General features: G+C 40.3%; 1 protein-coding gene across 1 annotated transcript in view; it reads right to left on the reverse strand.

Annotated features, from left to right (window-relative positions):
* LOC140197951 (low-density lipoprotein receptor-related protein 1-like) overlaps positions 1–26523 on the reverse strand; it is a 2495129-nt gene that overhangs the window by 279809 nt on the left and 2188797 nt on the right. The window contains exons 48-54 of the mRNA XM_072258609.1: positions 23649–23768; positions 22606–22719; positions 22153–22302; positions 14101–14223; positions 11588–11707; positions 3624–3752; positions 1427–1549 (exon numbers count right to left, since the gene is read on the reverse strand). Coding sequence (XP_072114710.1) covers positions 1427–1549; positions 3624–3752; positions 11588–11707; positions 14101–14223; positions 22153–22302; positions 22606–22719; positions 23649–23768 — 879 coding nt within the window. The remainder of the gene's footprint in view (positions 1–1426; positions 1550–3623; positions 3753–11587; positions 11708–14100; positions 14224–22152; positions 22303–22605; positions 22720–23648; positions 23769–26523) is intronic.

Raw genomic sequence — 26523 nt, forward strand, 5'->3', positions numbered from 1 at the left:
CTTTGTTTATATCCAGTTGTTTGAACTAGCTTCATAAAACAATTAATAAACTTTCAAAATGTAAAAAAAGATTATAATAGTTACTGTCATACTGGGCATGCATGTATGCTGCACTGTCAACATTTTTTTAAAGTAATAGAGTTGAAAGATCTCTGATCTTTGATCTCAGAATCAGAATTATGACTGACATATGACATGAAATGTCTTGATTTGTAGCAGAAGTGCAGTGCAAATACATAAAATTTATTATGAATTACAAAAAAATAATAAATAGTGCAAATAAAAAACAGGAATAATGAGGAGTATTCATGGGTTCATGTACCGTTCTGAAATCTGATGGCAGAAGGAAAGAAACTATTCTTAAATCATTGAGTATGGGTTTTCAGTCTCCTCTACCTCCACTCTGATGGTAGTAACAGGAATAAGGCTTGTTGTGGATGGTGAGGGTCATTAATAACGGATGCCGCCTTCCTGAGGCACCACCTCTTGAAGACATCCTCAGTGATGGGTTGGGTTGTGCCCATGATGAGTTTATAACCCTCTGTAGCCTCTGTGATCCTGTGCACAGCAGGCCCCATAATGCTTCAGGCTCTGATGCAATGCTGTCCATCGCATACCTACAGGAATTTGTAAGAGTCTTTGGCAGCATACCAAATCTCCTCAAACTCCTAATGAACTAGAGCAGCTGGTGTGCCTACCGCATGATTAGCTCAATGTGCTGGGTCGAGGATAGATTCTGATGCTGATGCCCAGAAACTTGAAACTGCTCAGTCTTTCCACTGTTCACCCTTCAATGAGTACAGCTGTGTCCTCCTGACTTCCCCTTCTTGAAGATCATGAAGAGCAAAGTTATTGTTGTGACATCACTAAACTAGCCTATCTATTTTGATCCTGTAAACTACATTGCCATCTGAGATTCACTAACAACAATGTTGTTATCCATGAATTTATAGTTGGTGATTGAGCTGTGCTTAGCTACGCAGCCATGAGTGCAAAGAGAGTTGTAAAGTGGGACAGCAGGGACATAGAGTGACATAGAACACAGAACAGTACAAAAAAGGACAAGCCATTTAGCCCACAATGTTGTGCCATTAAAATATTTTCCTCCAATTTATAGATTATAGGCTTTGTTAGGGGAGCTGCCACTTAAATGCGAACATTCAACTGAGAAAAATGAGCCAATATTTTGTTGTATGTTCTTAATCTGAGTTTGCAATCCAATCAGCTGCTCAAGTAAAACATATTAATCTTTGCCTGAGAGCCAAAAGGATGCAGAAGATGGTAAGTGTGAATTTCAGTAAGATTACTTATGGAAATAACTGATCCCTAAATACATCAGGTAACAACAATATTCATATTAGTTAGAAAAACTAGCCCATTTCACAATATTGCACTAGCATTTTGTATTTAAAAAAATTGTACCTACCACACTCTAGAAATTCATCAGATCCATCTCCACAATCATCATCATGATCACACATAAAATATTGTGGAATGCATAATGTGTTTTTACACCTGAAAGCCTTGTTATCACAAGTGCTATTATGTGCTGGAATAATGAGAAACAACAGATAAAATTAATATTGATAAGTATATACAGTGGCTATTATACAACTTGAAGAAATTTAGAAGAAGGCCTCCATTAACAATGCCAAAATTATTAGTTACTATATAACATTATTTCATCCAAGACAAAAATGATTTATCATAAACAAGAGAAAGTCTGCAGATGCTGAAAATCCAAGCAACACACAAAATGTGGGAGGTACACAGCAGGCCAGGCAGCATCTATGGAAAAGAGTACAGTTGATGTTTCAGGCCAAGACCTTTCAGCAGAACTGGAGAAAAAAAGATGAGTAGAGTTAAACGATTGGGGGAGGGGAGGGAGAAACACAAGGTGAAAGGTGAAAGGTGAAACCAGGAGGGGGAGAGGGTGAAGTAAAGAGCTGGGAAGTTGATTTGTGAAAGCGATACAGGGCTGGAGAAGGGGGAACCTAATAGGAGAGGACAGAAGGCCACGGAAGAAGGAAAAGAGCGGAGGAGCACCAGAGAAGGTGATGGGCAGGCAAGGAGATATGGTGAAAATGGGAAAATGAGATGGGGAATAGTGATGGGGTGGGGAGGGGTTGCAATTTGAGAAATCAATGTTCATGCCATCGGGTTGAAAGCTACCCAGACAGAATATAAGATGTTGCTCCTCCAACCTGATTGTGGCCTCATCATGACAGTAGAGGAGGCCATGGATTGACATATCAGAATGGGAATGGGAAGTAGAATTAAAATGGGTGGCCCCAGGGAGATCCTGCCTCTTCTGGCAAATGGAATGTAGATGCTCAGTGAAGTGGTCTCCCAATCTACATCAGGTCTCACTGATATACAGGAGGCCACATTGGGAGCACCAAAAACAGTATATGACTCCCTCAGATTCATCATACTTTATTTTGTGACAAAATGTATTTTAGTTATTTCTGTTCACAAATATGACAAGATAATCTTGTAACATAGCAAAAAAAATGCTCAAATGACATTAACTTTTAACATTGGTCCTTTTCAGAGTCTTGAAGTTAGTTATAGTGAAGCTTCAATTCAACAGACATTTCACCTCATAAATTAATTCAATACAGAGGAAATATGCTATAGTAGGAAATGTTATTTTACAGTTGAGATAAAAAGACTATGATCTGACCTTTCCCAAACACACTTGCATACTCTATGTAGAAGCCCAGTTCAGAAAGTGTTAGAAAACCTGTCCCACCTGGTACTTCTACCACATTTCTCCTATAATGTTTTAAGAGTTTGTCATTTCATAAGATGTGTTCAATAACTGAGCAGTAATTCTGTGCTAGGCAATATGAAGGCATCATATTATCACAGACATACTAGCATACTGCTAGCTCATAAACTTCTGTGTCAGGCTTAACTTTGATAGCTCTGGCTTGGTTTGTGAAACTATTAATATGCTTAGATTGGGCTCAGAGGAAAACGAGATGAAAGTATCTAATTAATCCATGACAAGAGGGAAATATTGGGTCTCCTGAAGGAAATATTAAAGATCTGCTGTCTGTAAGGGAGCAGTCAGATTTTCATTTCCATTGTTTTTATGGCTTCTACTAGGTACAGCTTACACACTATGCAACCTTTACACCCAGGCAACAGGTAAAAATTCGACTCCATGGACTGTAAATTTATAACCCAAAGCTCTCCTGTGTAAAAATCAAAAACATAAAACATCCATCAAATACCTTGTAATTGTCATCATGGCTTACTGATCAACTAATTACAGAGTCATTCTTGAATCAGAATTCCACTGAAGCAACATTTTACACTATGTTACACAGCATTGAATCTTAACATATGAATTGCAAAAGCAAAATAATCCAAAATTTGATAATCGGAAAGGAAAACAAAAATTGTTAAAGTTATATAGTAGAACAATGACCTTAGAGAGAGAAGACAATACTTCAGATCAATGACGTACAGACACAACAAGCTGCAGTAAACCATTCACTTGGTCCTTTTGGACAATGTAGTGAAATGATTTCATTGGTTAACATTCTGTGAACCATCAGTCCAAGTTCACAACTGTTCAACTTCTTTTGCCTTAACTGACCAACGTTACTTACAGCAACCAGCTGTAGAAAGTTCATCGCTTCCATCTGGACAGTCTTTATCCCCATCACACAGCCAATGTTTTGGGAGACAAATGTGTGTATTGGGACATTGGAACAGGTCAGGAGCACAAGTAACTGAACCTGTGAAAGTGAAATAAATTGAAAATAACCATTTCATGGACTGACATTTATAATATTACATGAAAATGATCCTGGTTATAACATTTAGAAACATAATTAGGTTAGTTCTGTCAGTTCCTTTCATTTTATATTTTAAAAAAAGCTATGATGAGCTATTAGTAAAAAACCTCTATTACTTATCAATAGACAATTACTAAAAATTATCAATTAATAAAGTTACCTATAACTACTGCAATTCTGAATCTTTTGCTGATCGTGGAATAAGATTGTAGAAGTTACAACAGAGAATTATACTCTGACAGTATTAGATCTTTCTGATACTAGCATAAGAATTTAATGTGAGGAGTATTGGGAGTTAGACTTGTGCTGGGGTTCCCAACATTTTTAAAGACATGAAACCCTACTATTAACTGAGGGGTCCATGGACCCTAGGTTGCGAAACTCTGGTAGTTAGAGGTAGATGGGAAGGGGATAAAGATTTCAAACAAACATATTCAAAACAAAATTAACTACTTGCACAAAATTCTATCCAATAGATATCACACAAATATCTGCAGTCTCTTCCAAAGAGAGTACCTCTCATTTAAGTGGTAATTTACTTCTGAAAGATTAATACCACAAGTCAAAGTTTCTAAAACTGGAGTACTCTAATTTAAGCCAATAATTAACCTTGAGGAATATAAATTATTCTGTGCCAGGATTTGGCACATAGGGTCAAAGCTAAACTGAAATTGCAACTCAATGACATTAATTGCTGCTGCCATCCAAGTTTCCACAGGCAACTAACATTTAAAAAAGAGTTTAGTCTTGACTGAAACTATCTTTCTTGCATCCCTGTAAAACTGAATTTCACCCAAGATTTCTTTAAGGAACATAATTTAGACAGAACAAATTAATGGGAATATTCTGTTAAGTTAGCCTGTGGGAAATGGACAAGGATACATAGGTTCAACTCATTAAAATGTAACTTAAGGATTAATAACAAGGTACTTTTGTACGTTTTCACAAATAAAAGGAAGTGAGGGATTTTATGCTTCAGAACAAAAAACATAACACCAATTACATCACCCTACACAGGACCCCCCCCCCCCCCCCAGAATTCACTAAAGTTGGCATCGTGAGCCTGTCCAGAGCTCGGAGTTCGGATGAGCTGCGCGGCTCAGGTCCTATGTTCCAAGGGTGGAGAAGAGCATCTGCCTCTGGTTCGTCCAGAGGTGCATTGACACAGCACTTGTGGTCATGTCATGATGGTAGGGGTATGGTTGCAGAATCCTCTAAAACTTGGTGGGCCAGTTTAAAACAATCTATTGAAATACTTCCAGGTTTACCCATTTTATCTATGATAAAACTTTTTTCTTTCCATCCGAAAACGCGGAACAGGCCATTTTAAGGGAGCCTAAGGGGACGTTGGTGTGCATCAAAGTGGATGAGAACAAACGAGGCAGAATGTAGGTCAATGTGAACCCAAAAATAATGTACACCATGATAGGAGTTAGGAATCAGTGCAAAGGAATTGAATTCACTGAGGAGGGTGCAGTGCTGAGAGGTCAACCAGGCAGTCATGGTGTCAGGAATAAAATCACCTAGCAATCGTAACAGCAGCCCACATAACAACTCAGCTGCGGATAACTGCAAGTCCTCTTTTGAAGCTGTTCTGAGCCCCAGCAAGACCCATGGGAAACTATCCTGCCATCATTTATCCATTAGGAAAGCCCTCAGAGCAGCCTTTAAGGAGCAGTGAAACTGCTTGCATACACCATTGGAATGTGGGTGATATGTCATGGTGTGACATAGTCTAATGCTGAAATTCTGGATCATCACAGCCCAGAGGTCTGATAATGACTTGAGGACCACGGTCAGAGGAAATACCTGATGGGTTGCCAAACCAAGCAAGCCAGGTGCTGATGAACACCTGAGCCATGGCTGAGGTCATCAAAGTTGTAAATCTGCCTTTGTTACAAATCCTGACCACAGATGCTGCTCGAGTGGAATTTGCGTGTTCTCTCTAAGACTGCATGGGTTTTCAGTTGGTGCCTCTGGGTCTATCCACATCCCAAAGATATGCTGGTTAGTGGGTTAATCAACCACTGCAAATTGCCTAATCCCAAACAAATTAAGAGTATCTGTGGAAATCAGATAGAATAAGGGAAACAGATAAAATGGCATCCGTGAAGGATGAGTGTAAATGGGTCAGAACAGACGCAGACGGTCAAAGGGCATGTTTCCTTTGTAGAAATACTCTATGAAGTAATGACCTTGAAATAGTTATGTATTACATAATAAATGGCTTTAAAAATCTGAATATTTTGATAAATTGATACTTTCCAATCTTACGTCTGTGCCTGATAGTATTGTGCAATGAACCAGAATTAATTAGAGAACTTAAGGTAAAAGAACCCCGACGGGCAAGTAATCATATGATCGAATTCACCCTGAAATTTGAGGAGGAGAAGCTGAAGTCAGATGTATCATTACAGTGGAGTAAAGGGAATTACAGAGACATGAGAGACAAGTTGGTCAGAATTGATTGGAAAAGAACACTGGCAGGGATGATGGCAGAGCTGCAATAGCTGGAATTTCTGGAAGCAATTCAGGAGGCACAGGATATATACATTCCAATGAGGGAGAAGTATTCTAAATGAAAGATGACACAGCCATGGCCAACAAGAGAAGTCAAAGCCAACATAAAAGTCAAAGGGAGGGCATATAATAGAGCAAAGATTAGTGTAAAGTTAGAAGATTTGTAGGCTTCTAAAAACCAACAAAATGCAGCTAAAAAGGTCACCAAGAAAGTAAAGATAAGAAGGTAAAGAAGGAATACAAAAGTAAGCTATCCAATAATATTGAAGAGGATACCAAAACATTCTTCCAATGCATAGTGTAGAAGTTGTGTGAGAGTGGATGCTGGACCATTGGTAAATGATGCTGAAGGCATAGTAATGGGAGACAACAAAATAGTGGATGAACTGAATAAGTATTTTGCATCAGTTTTCTCTGTGGAAGACACTAGCAGTATGGTGGAGGTTCTAGATGTCAGGGGGCATGAAGTGCGTGAGCTACCATAACTAGAAAGAAGGTTCTTGGGAAACTGAAAGTTCTGAAAGTAGATGAGTCACCTGCACCAGGTGGTGTATATCGCAAAGTTCCGAAAGAGGTGGCTCAAGAGATAGTGGGGGCACTAGCAATGATCTTCCATGAATCACTAGAAGATTCTGGAATGGTTCTGAAAGACTGGAAAATTACAAATGTCACTCCACTCTTCAAGAAGGGAGAGAAGCAGAAGAAAAGAAACCAGTTAGTCTGACCTCAGTGGCTGGGAAGATGCTGGAGTTGATTATTAAGGACGTTGTTTCAGGATACTTGGGGGCACATGATAAAATAGGCTGTAGTCAGCATGGTTTCCTCAATGGAAAATCTTGCTTCAGAAATCCATTGGATTTCTTTGAAGAAGTAACAAGCAGGATAGACAAAGGAGAATTGGTCAATGTTGTGTACTTGGATTTTCAGAAGCCTTTTGACAAGGTGCCATAAGAGGCTGCTTAACAAGATATGAAACACAAAATAATCTGCAGATGCTGTGATCAAAGCAACACTTTCAGTACGCTGGATGAACTCAGCAGGTCGGGCAGCATCAGTCAGAAACGATGAGTCGACGTTTCGGGCCGGAACCCTTCATCAGGACATGACAGGACAACACTCCTGACAAAGGGTTCTGGCCCGAAATGTCGACTCATCGTTTCTGACTGATGCTGCCTGACCTGCTGAGTTCACTTAACAAGCTATGAGCTCAGGGCATTACAGGAAAGATTCTAGCATGGATAAAGCATGGCTGATTGGCAGGAGGTAAAGAGTGTGAATAAAGGGAGCCTCTTCTGACTGGTGGCCAGTGACTAGTGGTGTTCCACAGGGGTCTGTGTTGGGAACAATTCTTTATATGTTATATGTCAATGATTCGAATGATAGAATTGATGGCTTTGTTGCAAAGATTGCAGATAAGGTGAAGATAGATGGAGGGGCGGGTAGTGTTGAAGAAGTAGGGAGGTTACAGAAGGACTGAGACAGATTAGGACAGCGGTCCCCAACCACCGGGCCGCGGACCGGTACCGGGCCGCAGAGCATGTGCTACCGGGCCACGAGGAAACGATATGATTTGGCGATATGAGTCAGCTGCACATTTCCTCATTCCCTATCACGGCCACTGTTGAGCCATTACGCATGCGAGGTCATTATCCGCGCATCATCCATGTCAACACGGGAAGAAGATCAATTCTTCCAGCTTACAAATGACGGCAGGCTGAAAAGTGTGTTTGACATAACATCTCTGCCGGCATTCCGGATCAAAGTCAAGGCTAGATATCCTGAGATAGCCACGAAAGCACTGAAAACGTTGCTTCCATTTCCAACATATCTCTGCGATGAATGTAACAAAAACTAAATTGCGGAATAGACTGGACATAAGGAACCCATTCGAGTATCGCTGTCTCCCATCACCCCTCCATAGGACAGTCTTATTGTAGGAAAACAAGCCCAGGGCTCCCACTGATTTAGCGATACTGGTGCGTTGCAATGATTTTATATGTTCATATGAGGAAAATATGAGCAGTGTGTTTAATATCCAAACGTTACTTAAAATGTGATGATGCTATTGACTTATATAACCATATAACAATTATAGCACAGAAACAGGCCATCTCTGCCCTTCTAGTCCGTGCCGAACGATACTCTCACCTTGTCCCACCGACCTGCACTCAGCCCATAACCCTCCATTCCTTTCCTGTCCACGTACCTATCCAATTTTTCTTTAAATGATAATATCGAACCTGTTTCTGACACTTCTACTGGAAGTTGGTTCAACACTTACTTCAAGCTCCCCTGATAATTGACTTATTGCTATATTCGTGCAAGGAAAATATGCGGTGTGTGTTTAATATTAAATTCGTTAGATAAACCCTTTTAGAAACGAAATTGAGTGTATTAGCCACTTGTCACCTATATTCTGGTCATGATTAACACCCCCCCCGCCGAACAGAATCGCCAATATTGATTTGTAGTCGGCAGGTGCACGCATGCGCAAGTCAAAACATGCACACTGGTGCCCGCGCAAGGCTTCATGGTCATTGTAGTCTTGATCTTGGTAAACACAACGTATTTGACTGCTACTCTTGTCCGTTGGCAACCAACCCGCGCACCCCCCCCCCCCCCGCCGGTCGCAAGAATATTGTCATATTGTCAGCATGAAACCAGTCCGCAGTGCAAAGAAGGTTGGGGACCCCTGGATTAGGAGAATGGGCAAAGAAATGGCAGATAGAATACAGTGTTACAGCGTCGGGAAGTGTATGGTCATGCACTTTATTAGAAAAAATGAGAGGGTTCACTATTTTCTGAAATGGAGAGAATATATTAAAAAAAAACAAGACACAAAGGGTATTGGGAGACCTTGTGCAGGATCCCTAAAGGTTAATTTGCAGGTTGAGTCTGTGGTGAGGAAAGCAAATATGATGTCAGCATTCATTTCAAGCAAAGATGTAATGTTGAAATTTTGTAAATCACTTGGAGTATTTTGAGGCCTCACTTGGAGTATTGTGAGGAGGTTTGGGTGTCTTATCTTAGAAAGAATGTGCTGAAGCTGGAGAGGGTTCAAAAGAGGTTCATGAAAATGTTTTCAGGATCGAATGGCTTGTCATATGAAGAGCGTCTCATGCTGTGGGCCTTTATTCACAAGAATTTGTAAAAATGAGGAGTCCTCATTGAAACCTATTGTAAGGGGGTTTCGACTTTTATGTTACTGCGGAGGCTAATTAAAATGGCATCTTTGTTATGTTAATCTGGGGAATGCGGCTTTGTTGTGTTAAACGCTGAGAAAGTTTGTGTTAGCTGCTTGTTTTCTTTAGAGTGTGATAAGAACATGCTATTAACCAACTGGGATAGTTGTTATGGGTTTGGTGTATTTGAAGATACTGTATATGTGGGGTTTTGGGGAGAAGGCGGGAGAGCGAGACAGAGGATGGACGAGGTGCTGTGAGTCCGCTAACGGGGTCGGACGCCGAGCGGGATGTTCGGCGAGGAGACGGAGACGGACTCGTGTGGAGCGTCTGGTCAATCACCGTTGTTGCTCCCAGGCGGCCAGTCGAGGTGGTCCGAGGGGGTCGCAGGGTGAAGAAGAAGGTCCTTGAGCTCCAACTGTTTTGTGCACGAAGAGATTGAACTTTGATAAGTGTGGCGCCTTTTATTTTCCTTTTATATTTTATTCTCTTTTAATTATATAGTTCCAGTAATATCTATAAACTGTAAATCACTTAATTGCATCTGGTGTATTGTCTGTTATTTGGGCGGGGTGGGGTACCTCACACAGCATCCACACAAACGAATTACCCAGTTTGCCGGGGCCGAGGCTGTTTCCCTAGACGACAGCGAGCCGAGCGACCCTGAGGGTGGCCGGGGGGGCTACACTATTGAATGGTGAAAGGCATTGTAGACAGCCTCAGTGTTCTTTGACCAGTCCAGTTTACTATCAATTCGTATTCCCAGGTATTTGTAATCCTCCACCATGTCCACACTGACCCCCTGGATGGAAACAGGGGTCACCGGTACCTTCGCTCTCCTCAGGTCTACCACCAGCTCCTTAGTCTTTTTCACATTAAGCTGCAGATAATTCTGCTCACACCATGTAACAAAGTTTCCTACCATAGCCCTGTACTTAGCCTCATCTCCCTTGCTGATGCATCCAACTATGGCAGAGTCATCAGTAAACTTCTGAAGATGACAAGACTCTGTGCAGTAGTTGAAGTCCGAGGTGTAAATGGTGAAGAGAAAGGGAGACAAGACAGTCCTCTGTGGAGCCCCAGTGCTGCTGATCACTCTGTCGGACACACAGTGTTGCAAGCACAAGTACTGTGGTCTGCCAGTCAGGTAATCAAGAATCCATGATACCAGGAAAGCATCCACCTGCATCGCTGTCAGCTTCTCCCCCAGCAGAGCAGGGCGGATGGCGTTGAACACACTGGAGAAGTCAAAAAACATGACCCTCACAGTGCTCACTGGCTTGTCCAGGTGGGTGTAGACACGGTTCAGCAGGTAGACGATGGCATCCTCAACTCCTCGTCGGGGCTGGTAGGCGAACTGGAGGGGATCTAAGTGTGGCCTGACCATAGGCCGGAGCAGCTCCAGAACAAGTCTCTCCAGGGTCTTCATGATGTGGGAGGTCAATGCCACTGGTCTGTAATCATTGAGCCACTGGGGCGCGGCGTCTTCGGCACAGGGACGAGGCAAGACGTCTTCCACAGCACAGGAACCCTCTCGAGCCTCAGGCCCAGGTTGAATACATGGCGAAGTACTCCACATAGCTGAGGGGCGCAGGCTTTGAGCACCCTGGTACTGACACCATCCGGTCCTGCAGCCCTGCTTGGGTTGAGACGTTTCAGTTGTCTTCTCACCTGTTCAGCTGTGAAGCCCACCTTGGTGGTTTCGTGTGGGGAAGGGGTATAGTCATGAGAGCAGTATGGGGGACTGTGAGGAGGGGTAGGAGGGGAGAGTGAAGTATGTTTTGGTGGGGGCCGACAACAGATGACTCATGTGGGGGGGTGGGCCCAATGGGTCAAATGGCCTAGTTCTACTCCTATAACTTATGGTCTGGAGCAGGTTTACAATGGTTACAAGAGATTACAAAAAAATGAAAATAATATGCATGTGTTCACCAAATCTGAATAACAACCATGCTTTTGAAAGATTCACGTGATATTAAAACTATATAAAGTTAAATGTAGCTGCAATCCATGCTAGGGACAAAAATGTACACAATATTTATTACCGTTATTTAATTCCATGCCAAAACTTACCACAGAGAGAATCTTCTTCATCGGCGCCATCCCTACAGTCATCCGCACCATCACAAACCCAATGATGAGAGATACATTTGTGATTTGAGCATTCAAACTGATTCCATGTACAAAAGGAATCTGTAAATGAAAGCAAATATAATATTACAATCAATTTAGTGGTTTGCTACAACTTAATGCTGCTGTTAACCTTCATAATTTTGACAACATCCTGTCTGGTTCCACCTCAGAGCAACAAAAAATAAAGGTAACACACATCAAAGTTGCTGGTGAATGCAGCAGGCCAGGCAGCATCTCTAGGAAGAGGTACAGTCGACATTTCGGGCCGAGACCCTTCGTCAGGACTAACTGAAGGAAGAGCTAGTAAGAGATTTGAAAGTGAGAGGGGGAGGGGAGATCCAAAATGATAGGAGAAGACAGGAGGGGGAGGGATGGAGCCAAGAGCTGGACAGTTGATTGGCAAAAGGGATATGAGAGGATCATGGGACAGGAGGCCCAGGGAGAAGGAAAAGGGGGAGGAGGGGAAAACCCAGAGGATGTCCGAGGGGTATAGTCAGAGGAACAGAGGGAGAAAAAGGAGAGAGAGAGAGAAAGAATGTGTGTATATAAATAAATAACGGATGGGGTACAAGGTGGAGGTGGGGCATCAGCAGAAGTTAGAGAAGTCAATGTTCATGCTATCAGGTTGGAGGCTACCCAGATGGAATATAAGGTGTTGTTCCTCCAACCTGAGTGTGGCTACATCTTTACAGTAGAGGAGGCCGTGGATAGACATTTCAGAATGGGAATGGGATGTGGAATTAAAATATGTTGGAGGTGGAGGTGGCAGAAGTTACGGAGAATGATATGTTGGACCCGGAGGCTGGTGGAGTGGTAGGTGAGGACCAGGGGAACCCTATTCCTAGTGGGGTGATGGGAGGATGGAGTGAGAATGGATGTGCGTGAAATGGGGGAGATGAGTTTGAGAGCAGAGTTGATGGTGGAGGAAGGGAAGCCCCTTTCTTTAAAAAAGGAGGACATCTCCCTCGTCCTGGAATGAAAAGCCTCATCCTGAGAGCAGATGCGGTGGAGACGGAGGAATTGCGAGAAGGGGATGGCATTTTTGCAAGAGACAGGGTGAGAAGAGGAATAGTCCAGATAGCTGTGCGAGTCAGTAGGCTTATAGTAGACATCAGTGGATAAGCTGTCTCCAGAGATAGAGACAGAAAGATCTAGAAAGGGGAGGGAAGTGTCGGAAATTGACCAGGTGTACTTGAAGGCAGGGTGAAAGTTGGAGGCAAAGTTAATAAAGTCAACGAGCTCAGCATGCGTGCAGGAAGCAGCGCCAATGCAGTCGTCGATGTAGCGAAGGAAAAGTGGGGGACAGATACCAGAATAGGTTTGGAACATAGATTGTTCCACAAAGCCAACAAAAAGACAGGCATAGCTAGGACCCATACGGGTGCCCATAGCTACACCTTTAGTTTGGAGGAAGCGGGAGGAGCCAAAGGTGTTCCCTGTTTTTATCAGGATCTATTTCCCTTATTCTTAAATTGGCATGTTGTTCTACAGTTCATGTGGTGTAACCTAAATATGAGGATGAAGCATTTATTTATTTATTTCGCAAAACAGCATTGCGTAGGCCCTTCCAGCATGACCTGACAAACCCGATTATCCGTATGCTAATCACTGGCCAATTTACAAAGACCAATTAACCCACCTGGCATATCATTGGACCATAGGTGGAATTTAGAGCACCTGGGAAAACTCCTGCATTGCACCGGACGATGTACAGGGACACCTTACAGAACAACACTGGAACTGAACTCCAAACTCAGAAACACGCTGAGCTGTAGTAGTGTCGTGCAAACTGCTATCTAACCATGGTACCGAAAATTAGCAAAAAATGTAATCTTGAGTTTTTTTTAATTGGAGGCAGGATACAATATACAACATTGAGTATAAAAGTTTAATTTAAAGACTTGAACCCTGCTAGTGTCATATTCAGAAGGCCGTCTGCTAGAATATGAATAGTAATCTTAACAGTGAATAAATTTCTGCAAGTGTTTGTTCCCATTAGCTCTTTCTATTACATTCCAACATGGATGGTAAAGTTAAAACTTTTTTTCAGCGAGCAAGAAGTTAAAATATTTAACTGGATTTTGAAGAAAGGGAAGAAGTTATATAAAATTTCAAAACAAAGCCGAGTATATAAGATCTTCCAATTGCAAACTATCAAACATTTTTAAAAAGGCTTTCTTTGCACATCCCAGACGTGCTGGTAGGTTAATTAGCCCAGTTTATGACAAAAAGAATCAAAGGGGAGTTGAAATGCATAAGAGAGAAAATAATTTGCAGCAGTTCAGGGAACGGATGCTGCAAAGACCAGATTGACTGAATTACTGCTTTCTAAGAAGTGTAGTACTCTCTCAAAAATAGGTGAGGTATTTAGCCTGAATTATTCTTCTGTAGTATGCTAACACTTAATATAAAAGATTTCATAGTTAAAGAAATAGCTGGTATAATTAAGATACCACAATGTGATTCATCAGCTCCATCTTCACAATCCTCTTCTTTATCACAAATCCAAAATGCGGGGATACATCTTCCATTAGGGCATGCAAAGTAGTGCTCCTTACATTTCAGTTTATGTTGAGCTAAAATAAAAAGGCAGCATAAGGAAAGAACTTAGCAGTTTAAAGATCTCTCAGTAATTCTGAAGAGATAATATCACACATTGCTAATGTGTTAATATGTTTAAATAAGTGAACGCAACTGTTGAAAATGTAAATAAAAACAAGACAGAGCTAAATATATCACAATCTGATAAAATAATTAATATAATTAGTGGTGATTCATCATCACAAAGTTACAAAGATGTTGTAGCTCTCTTTCATCTTTGCCCTGCCCTGGTACTGAACAATGAAGAAGACCCTGCATTTCAGTATATCTTAATTATGGCTGAATTTGGGATCCCAGATGATTGTAGTCTAATGGCACAGAAAGCATACCTACTTTCCAGGAGGAAAAGGAGGAAGATGGTTGAGTACATCTGAAAAAGTCTACAGACTAAATCCTGGGTCAGTCAGTCACTGGTAAGAACATTCCATCCCACACAGTCTGATGAATATGTGTCTTTCCCATCCTCTTTGGTTCGCTTTTAGAACACATAGCAAGCTTTTTGAAGCATACAGCACATTGCATTGAAGCAATGGTTCAGAAAACCCCTTAATCAGTTCTTCGGGCCTGTATATTGTGAGGCTGTTGTTCTTGTTCTTCCAGTCAAAGCACATTCGAGAATCCCATTGGAAGGCAAAAGGAATGAATTTGCACAAAATAATTGTCCTATTACAGTGATCTGTAAACACAATTACTGATAATTTTATTTCGTCTTTGTGCTGAGTGATCTATAAGGTAGATATTTATGGGATATATTCACTGGTCCCCACCTCCCATCAATAAGTTTTGATTAAATTATATGGAACTGGAGACTGTTACACCACACAGTATCAATTTCCTCCCACACATTCTCTTCAAGTGTAATATTCTACTGGGAGCACAATTTCAGTGTACTTGCCAGGATCCATTTAGAGTTGTTTGTCAAAGCAAGCTTTTCACTGTATCTTGGTATTTGTGACAATAATAAGCCAATACCAATAGCAATGCATAAGAAATTCTACAGAGGCTGAAAATTCAGAGCAACACACACAAAATGCTGGACGAGCTCTGCAAGTTAGCCAGTATCTATGGAGAAGAATAAAAAGTCAATGTTTCAGGCTGAGACCTTTCACCAGGACCTATGAAGGATCATGATGAAGAGTGTTAGTCAAAGATATTGTTTCTTTATTCCCCTCTTTTGATGCTGCCTGAACTGCTGAGCTCCTCCAGCATTTTTGTGTGTTATCAATACCAATACTAAGTGTGAAGCTTTCGCGTTTGTGATTCTTGAAGTACTTTAAAAGAACAATATGGTTCTATTTAAATTGATATAAGCATTTTAGTGTTGACATATATATTTAATGAGGAATGCAGTCAAGAGAAACCACAATTGTGATACAGTTGTGATACAATTGTGAGGAATGGTCGCAACCCCTGAACCTCTAATCCAAGACTCAAGCAATCCAACGACTTTCATAGTTCCTCCTCACATTGTCTCAGTGATCCCTTAACTCCAGAGGAATTTCCAGATCTCCATCTACTACATAATCACTTAATAATCTACAAACGTTTGTACATTATTCATTTGAATGAGGGGGTACAAGGGTATGATATCAAAGTTTGCTGATGATATGAAGCTGGGTGGCAGTGTTTGGTTATACGAAGATTGCAAAAGAGATTCAAGACTAAATGAACAGACAAGGACATACAAGATGAATATAATGCAGAAACATTAGGTCATACACTCTTGTTGATAAAACAGAATATACAAATCACTGAAAGTTAATGTGCAGGGACAAAGCAATTTGGACGGCATGGTGACCTTTAGTGCAAGAAAATCTGAGCACAAAGCAAGTGCATCTTATTGCAACTACATGCTTCTTCTTTTTGGGCGTGTACTTGTGATCATGGATAACATGCTGTCACACCAGTCTTGTGAGTCCTGAGTTAGATTGATGATGCTTGCATGGGAATGCTGGAAGTTTTCCCCAGATTGGCTTGGAGGTACTTTATGGCATAATTGGTTGGGTGGATAGTCTGAACTGATACACTCCTTTTGCTGCTTAGAAAAGGGCTTCTTGCATGGTTGATGCATGAAATCAAGGTTCTTAATACCATCCCAAATGTTTCTCCTCCCACATTATGTGGCCAGGCCAGAGAATCCCAGGAATCAAATGAAATGTAGATTTGTTGTTTTTTTTTGCAAAAGCGTGAATTATTCCTTTGTCTGGCTGAGAATCTCTTCACAATAATTCTTGGTGACTGTATCACAAAATTTTTGTACTTATCTGGTCTTCCTCCCTTAGGAAGGATATACTACTGATAAATGGGTTACAAAAAAAGTTGACTGAATTGATTCCTCCAGTGGAAGATTTGTCCAGATAGAAGGGATTATACAGACTTGGCATAATATTTCTTGGGTTTCAAAGAAGGAACGGTGATCTTCTTGAAATGAACAAGATTCTTACAAGGCTTAGCAAAGTGCATGCTGATATGATATACCCTGAGTCTCAAACCAAAGTCACTGCTTCAGAATAAGGAGTGGACTACACAGGACAGAAATGGTAAAAAACTTCTTCACCCAGTTGGTGGTAAGTTTTTGGTATTCTCTGACCATGAATCCTTAGTTCCTGAGTACATTCCAGATGATGATGGTTAGATTTTTTGATGTTAGAAGATGCAAGTAATTTGGCTTTAGTTCAGGGAGGTGATACTGAAGTAAATGATCAGTTATGATCTTATGAAATGTTGGAACAGTCACAAGGGAGTGAATAGCCTACTCATGCTCTTATTTCTGATACTCTATCTTTGGTAGCGCATGCCCATTTTAGATTACAAAATTAGTTTAAATAGTTATTGTTTTGTAGATACAAAACCATCTGTTGTTATATTTGCCTTGTCTTGGAGATCAACTCTGCACCAGATGGACTGAACAATTTCCTATATTTCTTTTCGTACATCTGTCATTTTCCCATAGTCATACATACACAAAATAATATCATTATCTGCAGGAGAATCGTTTCCATAACATCCATTCTAACTCTACAGTTAACAATGGAGCAGAAAGCAGAAATCTATAATCTTTGTTAAACTGCTTATATTCAGGATCAAACAACACTATTTTGTTGAAGTTTTAGCTATGCAGAGGGATATTCTGCTCTCAGTGAGAGATATAAGGTTGTCCTGCATGCTATTCAAACACCTCCTGAAAGACATAAAGACTGCTGTGATTAACAACAATGTGTTGCTGAGGTGGACAGTCAATGAGCACCTTGGTAGTGACACTGATGATCTTTTACTGCAATTACTATTATAGCCCAAGTTCAAAGTAAGTTTTTATCACAGTACCTATCTGTCAGCATATACTACCTTGAGATTCATTTTCTTAAAGGCATTCACAGTAGAACAAAGAAATACAATATAATCAATGGAAAACAACACACAAACAAAGACCGACAAACAACCAATGTGCAAAAGACATACTGCTCCTGACAGGCCGAGCAGAGTCAGTGAGCGTCCTCAGGGAAGGAACCAAAGACATGCCATTCTAAGACCACCTCATCTTATATGGGTCTTCATAGAAGGAGTGTACAGTATTTGTAGACTCAGGTCTTCCAAAACTGTTTTCTCTGACACTTCTGAGTTACTGTGAGAAGACTATAGCCCACACCTATGTCTCTGGAGTACTTCCGACAAGGAAATTATTTTCAGATTAACTTTAACTTTCTAATTATTCGTTTCTTTCAAGTGACCTCAGCAAACTACAGCAGTGTCAGCAAATGTGGTTCTCAGCACTGCTTCAGGGAAGTCTCTGAGACTCCTTACTCCCCAGCAAATGATTTCATCTATATATTTTGATTTCATTGGGGCACAGGAATTTGCCAACGATGCAGGTTTCCTTTCTTGTCTGTATCTTGTTACAGACAAGATCAGTCTCACGTAATGCAAAATCTGTATGAAACTCCAATTGGAGTGCATTTTAAGCCATTGCAATAATAGCTTTTCAAGATACAGTGTGGGATATAACTGATAAAGCTTGAACTATAAAAACACCGTTTTCCTTTCAGCCCACTACAAATGGATTTCATTAATGAAGTTTCATAATATATTGCATAATCCACCATTTCCCAATTACTCTTTCCCATCCATCAATTAAATTCCATGTATAACGGGGGTGGGAGGGGGGTTGGGAATGGACACCAAAGAAGGGGTAACATGAAGGAGATATGTCATCTCAGCAGACTCCCTTATCATTTTCTGGCTCACATAGAAGCCCCTCTCTTAAATGTAATAATGATAATGACTGTAAGAGTAGAGCCAAGAGGGGATAAGGATCACAAGATTGTAATCAGCATCATGCAAAGGTCTGACATATTCATTGTCAAAAATAACATAATAGTGGCTGCATGAGTCTCACAGTCACATCTTTCGGGGGAGATCATCAGTTCTTGTTCAAGTGTGAAATCTTTACATGATGTGCATTATAATAGCAAATATCACAGATGAAATATGGTAGAATATGCAGTAATAACAGTGACCTTCACACCAATGTGACTTACCATTGTACAGTTATAGATTGTACTTGAGAATGCATTTCAACAGCACTTGTGTCTTCAGAATATATTCAACATCAAATCATGTGAAGCATTACTGGAACATAGTTTGGATAAGCACATGAATGGTAAGGGTATGGAAGGATATGGTCTGGGTGAAGTTTGATGGGACTAGGCAGTTCCAATGGTTTGGCATGGACTAGATGGGCCAAAGGGCCCATTTCTGTGCTGTAGTTTTCAAAGACTCTATCATGGCATTTTCTGGTAAAATAACAAATCCCAGTGCTTTCCTTCTTTCATGTTAATTTAAGTACATAGGTTTCAATGTTCCATTTCAATGCTCAACATCTCTGTGTGGATGTAGTCTGACTGCTGGATGACTGCTTTCCTTCTCCTTGGATCCATACAGATGTCCTCAGTGACCTAAGTGAAGCAGTCATACTATTTTCAATCACATGAACTGGTTCAAATTGAGCAATCGAGGTTTGTGGTTCTGTGAGTTGACTGCAGTGCTAGGTGCATCAACATCCTCCTGATGCTGCGCAGCATCGCTTAATTCTGTGTATGAAAGTCCTGAGGCAATAATCTTCTGGCACCCACACCATTGTTTTAGTCCCCAGATGCAGAGCACACCCAGTTTACACACCTTAAGTACTGGTGCTTGGTCCTTTCTATCTTTACTCTTTAACTCTGCTCTCTATGCAGTCTGAGTGTGACTCCACTGTGGGTTGGTGGGGTATGTCATAGCTACTTCAGAAAATAGACGAGTTAATGTAGAACAGCCTACACATGCATGTCATCTTCCACTCGTGCGGAAGAGCGATCTACTGATGAAGAACTGTGGTAGCTGTGGAACTGTGAGGTACTGATAGGCTGTATCACTGCGCCCAAGAATAGAAATTTAATGTGGAACTCTCTGCTCCATAATTCATCAGGCTACACCCTAACAGCATTTTGCTGTTGCTTTCAATCTCCAAGTTTCTGTAGTAGCTGTCAACTGAATTGGTTAGCAGCATGCATCGAGATTTTTGTTCCAAAACTGCATCACATGCAGAGAAGAGGTCATGGTCTCTAAGCTTCAGAACATCTCATGTGAAAGATTTGAGATAGACTCCTCCAACTGTCTTGTCACCTGTACGTCAGACCTGACATCTCACAAACCATCTTGCTGTGAACTTGCATTAGTCTTTTCATGAACACACCATAGGTACAAGGACAATTGGATCCTTCCTCTCTTACACTTCCACTGAATTTCTGGACAGACTCCCCATATACTCTGCCAGACTGCTGGTGCTTAGTGAATTTCCTTGTTCATGTGCTCCTTTAATATAGTCTACAAAACCCTCACAGTGATATATTCTGTGCTGGCACTGTGAAGTGAGCGGTGCTTTAAAAAGTCCTTGGTGATCTTCATTCTTCATCCCTCTCTCCATCTATGCTCCTTCTCTAGCACCTCATGTAGCCCTTCTCCTCCTTCTCTGAGGGAAGGAGCTGTGTCAGTGAATTATAGCATCCTCTCCTAAGTGGTGATGTCATATCATCATTATTATTATGGCAATGTTGTATGAAATAGGCAATCATGGTCCCATGCAACACAGAGCGTCATAGGAAGTCATTCCTGCCTGTGGCCATCAAACTTTACAGCTCCTCCCTTTGAGGGTCAGACACCCTGAGGCAATAGGCTGGTCCTGGACTTATTTCCTGGCATAATTTACATATTACTATTTAACTATTTATGGTTTTAGTACTATTTATTATTTATGGTGCAACTGTAACGAAAACCAATTTCCCCCGGGATCAATAAAGTATGACTATGACCATGACTATGACTATGAACATGATTGCTCTTGGCAAATATTTCTACAGCAGCGGTTTGCCATTGCCTTCTTCTGGGCAGTATTTTGGTGGTGAAGTGGAGATATATCTCCATCAAAGGAGGTGTAAGCCTACAAGAAGTCACCCTTGGGCAAGGTATAGCACCTGCTTAGCCCACACCACTGCCTCCCTGATCCCCTGATCATGGTCAAGTGAAGCCATGGGAACAAGCCGTGAATGGTCGTATGAGCAGCTGTTACATATAACAAGTCCTGGTTATGTGATCAATTACATCAGGCACACAATCTCGAATGAGTATTGATAATAGCTGGGGATCACCCATCTTGTAAAGACACTGCACGGAAGAAGATGCCATAGCACAGGTGATAAAGAAGTCAGATTACAGTGCAATGAAACATAGGCACTGAAGCTATTTGGTATAATTCATATACCTGTTGTAATTATGGTTTGGACCTCTATGGATCCTGTAATCTTATGAAGGAACATACTCCAGCTTTGAAATCATATGCCTTCACCTTCCACTGTGGGTGCACTCTGTTTCATTTCTTAATCTGAATTCTTTGAGCTCATCAAAACAAAATAGCAATCGTTTTTCCACTTATAAGTACAACTGGAGCAAATACTTAGAACATTGGCCTATAATGACTGTGCTGAATTAAATAAATTCCATCTGCTTGCACATGAGTCATATCCCTCCGTTCCCTGCATGTTCATATGCCTGTCTAGATGCCTTCTAAGCTTCACTATTATTTCTGTTTCCATCACAACCCCACAACTAGCAGCATGTTCCGCTTAGCACTTGTGTTTGAAAACTCGTCGCACATATCCCCTTTAAGCTTTCTCCCCTAACCTTAATGCTATGTCCTTTGGCCTACCACAAGCATGCTGACCTTTGTGCCATTTCACTAATCCTATTTATCTGTACTAGTTCCGTATGCTTCTATGTTGTCTATTTAAGTGTCAGTCTAAATGTCTTTTAAATGTTGTGATTGTACCTGACTCAACTACCTCCTTTTGGCCATTGGTTCCAGAATTTAGCCACTTACTGTTTAACAGCTAAATTTCCCCTCAAATCCCTTATAAAACTCCTTCTTTTCAGTGGAAGAATTGTTTGTCTTATTTAGATACCCCTGCCCTGGGATATGCAGGATTTACGTTTGGAATTAGATGATCCAGACAAAATTTCCATTAAGTCTGACATCATTGAACCTTTATTGAAATTTCACAGATTTACACGATGACAGAGAACAACAGGAAATTAAAACAGAACAGGTGGTATTTTCATGATGGGTATTATGCTCTGTTAGTTTACTGCTCAAGGCATAAATACACAAATTAGCCCCAGATGAAATGAAAGGAATTTATTATTTACCATCACTGTTGTGCAGTATTAAAAGGTAATGATAGATAAACCACATAGCTGTATTGTTGTTAAAAGTTTCCTTGATCTGTCAAAAGTCACTGCATGTTGGGAAATTTATAATGATGAATTTAAACATCTTGACAAGATCTGTTTGGGCTATAAAGCAAATTACTTACCTTGGCAATTTAATTCATCTGTGTAGTCACCACAGTCATTGGATCCATCACAAATCCAGGATGGGAGGATGCAAAGTGAGGTGCTGTTACATTTTATGTAATTTGTTTCCTTAACTCCAACTCGATAGAAGCCTGTACAGTCCGTGTTACCTTAAAAATAATTGATAGATTATATTTGCAACTTACTGATGAGAACTCATCACAAAATGGTTTCTTTACTAATGATAAATACAAATTATTATATAGCTGCAAAATTGCATCAATAATATAATAGAGTTTCAGTTTTTCTTGTAATCTGTGAAACATCTAAAAGTATGCATACGTGTCTAGGCAGCATTATTATGCTTCAGCAAACAATGCCTTCAGGGAATCTCTAATGACCAACAAGACTGCATCCACCTTGTGTGAAATGCCAACCACACATTGAGCTGTTCGCAGAACTCGACAACTTACTGCAATCAATTTCATCTGAAGCATCTGCACAATCTATCAGCTGGTTGCACTGTGCTGTTTTGACAATGCAAGTTCCATCTCTACAGCGAAATTCAGTTGCACTGCACGAGGAATCTGTGAAACAAAGCAAAGCACAGGGTGAGATGCAATTCCCCTCTTTGTTGATTTTACTAATTTAAATTGATAAATTCACTCTTATAATAGCAATCTTGAATTTCCAATCCTCAGACTCTATTAAAAATCCAGAGAACCAGCAGCAAACCTTGGCCTATCATTTAGATTTGATTCAGATTGTACAAATTAAATGTATACAAAATCATCAGGGTTATTGATAGGATAAATGCAAGCAGTCTTTTCCCACTGAGGTTGGGTGGGACTACAACCAAAGGCCACGGGTTAAGGGTGAAAGGTGAAAAGTTTAAGAAGAATATGAGGAGAAACTTATTCACTCAAAGGGTGGTAAGAATGCAGAATTAGCTGCCAGTGCAGGTGGTGCATGCAAGATTGATTTTAACATTTGAGAAGGCTGGGTAGGGACTTGCAGGATAGGGGTATGGAGGGCAATGGTTTTGGTGTAGGCCGATGGGAGTAGGCTGTTTAAATGGTTTGGGATGGACTTGATGGGCTGAAGGGCCTGTTTCTGTGCTGTTCTTTTCTATGACTCTGTGACTATGACTATTATGGGGAAATGCAAAGTTATAATATTAGCTCCATTAGAATTAGTACATTTTTAACTACAAGTTACTCTGTACATAGGAGAATTAAAGAGACTTGAGATCAGAAGTCCAACTCTCTTAACAGCAGAGAGGTAAAACATTGGAAGCAAAATAGTAAATATAATCTCTGAAAAAAGCATACAGTTGATTATATTTAGTAATGCTAAGAACTCAGGCAGGTATCTATCTAGAAATGAATTCTTCCAATCACAATATTCCCCCTCCCCACAATATTGAATTTATACTATTTTGCTCATTGGCTGTGACCAAGTCAATACGAAGATAAATCAACGTGAGTACTTCTCACAACACCAAGCTAATACTTACTATTGCAGGTTACTTCATCAGAGCTGTCAGCGCAATCATCCACTCCATCGCACCACTTTGCATTGGACACACAGCGGCCATTGTAGCAATGCTTAAAGCCTTTTCTACAACTCCTGTTTGCTGATGCAAGGAAACAATAAAAACAAACGTTAATAGCAAGGTGATAAATTCATCACTTTGATGGATGAGAAGTCAAGCAAGAAAATGCATATTTCAAGCATCCGGTCATCAATTTTACTAAGTTAATAATAGTTAAAGAAGTGCCCATTAACCTCATTTATCTCCTAACTACTGTTTTCCTGAACATGTTTACAGCTGTATGTAATCCCATATATTTACTACTGTTACTATAAGAATACAGACACCATATATGCTCTCAGACCGGGATTAGCTCATTCACTATATGCTAGGTACATTCCTGGCGTGCTTTGCTTTGCTGCTCCCAAGACTAATTGACTAAATTGTCGACAAAGATTGTCTGGTAGCAATTGTACCACAGCCCTGTTGAGCACAAAATAGTAGATGGGCAAATGTACCAGGTTTGATAGAATGAATCAATGGTAAAACCACAATCGATGTTGACAGTCTTGAAGGAAGCTACCCACAAAGATTAAATGAACTGGTACTATAAATTTCACCTTTATCAATGTCATTAAATCTAGGAGCTGCCTAATATATAATTATAAATATGACATCAAGCAGGCTGTCAGTAAATCTCATTAAATATTGAGTAAATCAGGATATACAGTACTGTGCACATGAATATAGGTAGGGTGCCTAAGACTTTAGTACAGTAGCAATTTTATGTATTGCATAGTACTGCTGCTGCAAAAAAAAACACAAATTTCATGACATATGTGAGTGATGATAAACCTGATTCTGATATGGGTCTCTATTGTGGACTGAGAGTGGGAAGGCGGCAGGAAGAGGGGCATCATGATTGGGAAAAGGCGAAGGGATGGGGGAAGGAGTAGGAAGCACCTCAGAGACATTCTGTAATGATCGATAAACCAAATGTTTGGAATCAAATAACTTTGCCTGATATCTCAGGGCTGGGTATGTCTGCATCTTTGCCACACCCCACCCCTGACATGGCATTCCTTCTTTGCAACTGGTCCCACACCCATCCCATGGTACTCCACTCTAATCATTCACAACACTCTTTGCTCTCCCCTGATTTACAAACGCACTCTCTGCTCCATGTTGAGAGACGTGGCATTGTGCAAAAGTTTTAGGCACCCTAGCTATATGTATGTGCCTAAGGTCTGTGCACAGTACTATACACTTACATAATTTTTGACAGATTGTGAATTAATTATTCAAACATTTTTGATTAAATAAAAGACGGAATACCATAAACTTAAATAACTTAATCATTCATGGTATTATGAAATATTTATTTCATTATATAGCAAACTAAACATTTAAAAATAATTTTTCTCTGGTCAGAGAGGTTGCTATGTAGAAAGTGTGGTTTAGTTTGCTATTAAAATTCAGTTTTCACATCTTTCAGCAGAGTATAATATTTTTAGAGTACTTTAGTTTGAGAACTTTTACAAATATCTTAAGATCTTTCCCTTTCAATGATTTTTACAGATTAAACTGGGGAGGATTGTAACTATACACCTTGTGGAAGAGATAGCAACAACAAGACTTCTCTACATTATCACTGAGTGCAGATTCTGAGTCTCTTTTGCATTCACTTTATAGCCTATTTTTACAGGGCATTAAAGTTTTAATGGCAATAGGTTTTAAAAAGTGTTGGCAGATTAGTAAAATAAAAGTCACAGGCGTACAATTTCAAGCGAACCATCTATCGGTCTGTGCAGCCAATAAATTATTTTGTAAACACAGTCACTTGTTTTATATCAGTAATTGGAACAATCATCAATATCCCATGAAATGATGAGACAAACGATCTCTAAATTTGCTTTTTGGCGCTGCTTGAATGGGATGAAACTCCTGGTTTATCTTCAATGACGCCATAAGGAGAGACAGCAACACTAAATAACATCACTGATGGTACAACACTTTCTTAGCCATACACTGTAGTCTCAGCAAAGTTTATGCTGCATGTTAAAGGTACCAAATAGCCTTAATGGTCCACTGTTCTCTCCTATCAGATTCCTTCTTCTTCATTCCTTTACCTTTTGACTCATCACCTCCCAGCTTCTTACAATATTCTCTCTCTCCCACCCACTTTCCCCTTCACTTGGTATCACCTACTACCTGCCAGCTTGTACTTCTCCCCCTACCCCAACCTTCTTATTCTGGCTTCTGCTGCATTTGTAGTCCTGATGAAGGGTCTCAGTCCAAAATGTTGGACTGTTTTTTTCCCTCAATAGATGCTGCCTGACCTGTTGAGATTGTCAAATATTTTGTGTGCGTTGTTAAAGCTTTCAAATATTTATAAACTAATTATAGTAGAAAAGACACAAGTAACATCAAGCAAATTTCCTGGTATATTTTCCAGCATTCTTGGTGACAACCCAACAGGCCTAAAATTTAATGCTGTTGCTAGAAATTAATGGAACAAAGTTGCTTTATCATAAAACGTTATTCAAACCAAAAGAGTGACAATTTGATAATGAATTATTATTAACACTAATGATTATGAAACAATTTATTCTACATATTTTACTGACCTTAATACCTTGAAGTCAAATTTTTGCATTGAATAAACCCCTAATAGAACCATTAGCTTACGCATGTGCTTTTGTAGGATACCTACAACATGAAGTTTACAAACTTCATGATATCCTTAAAAAAAAATGCACAGATGCCAGGAATAGAGTTATAGAGCACTACAACACAGAAACAGGCTCTTTGGCCCATGTGGTTCATTTCGAATTATCATTCTGCCTAGTCCCATTGA

Source organism: Mobula birostris, chromosome 5 (genome assembly GCF_030028105.1).
Source record: "Mobula birostris isolate sMobBir1 chromosome 5, sMobBir1.hap1, whole genome shotgun sequence".
Lineage (NCBI taxonomy): Eukaryota > Metazoa > Chordata > Chondrichthyes > Myliobatiformes > Myliobatidae > Mobula > Mobula birostris.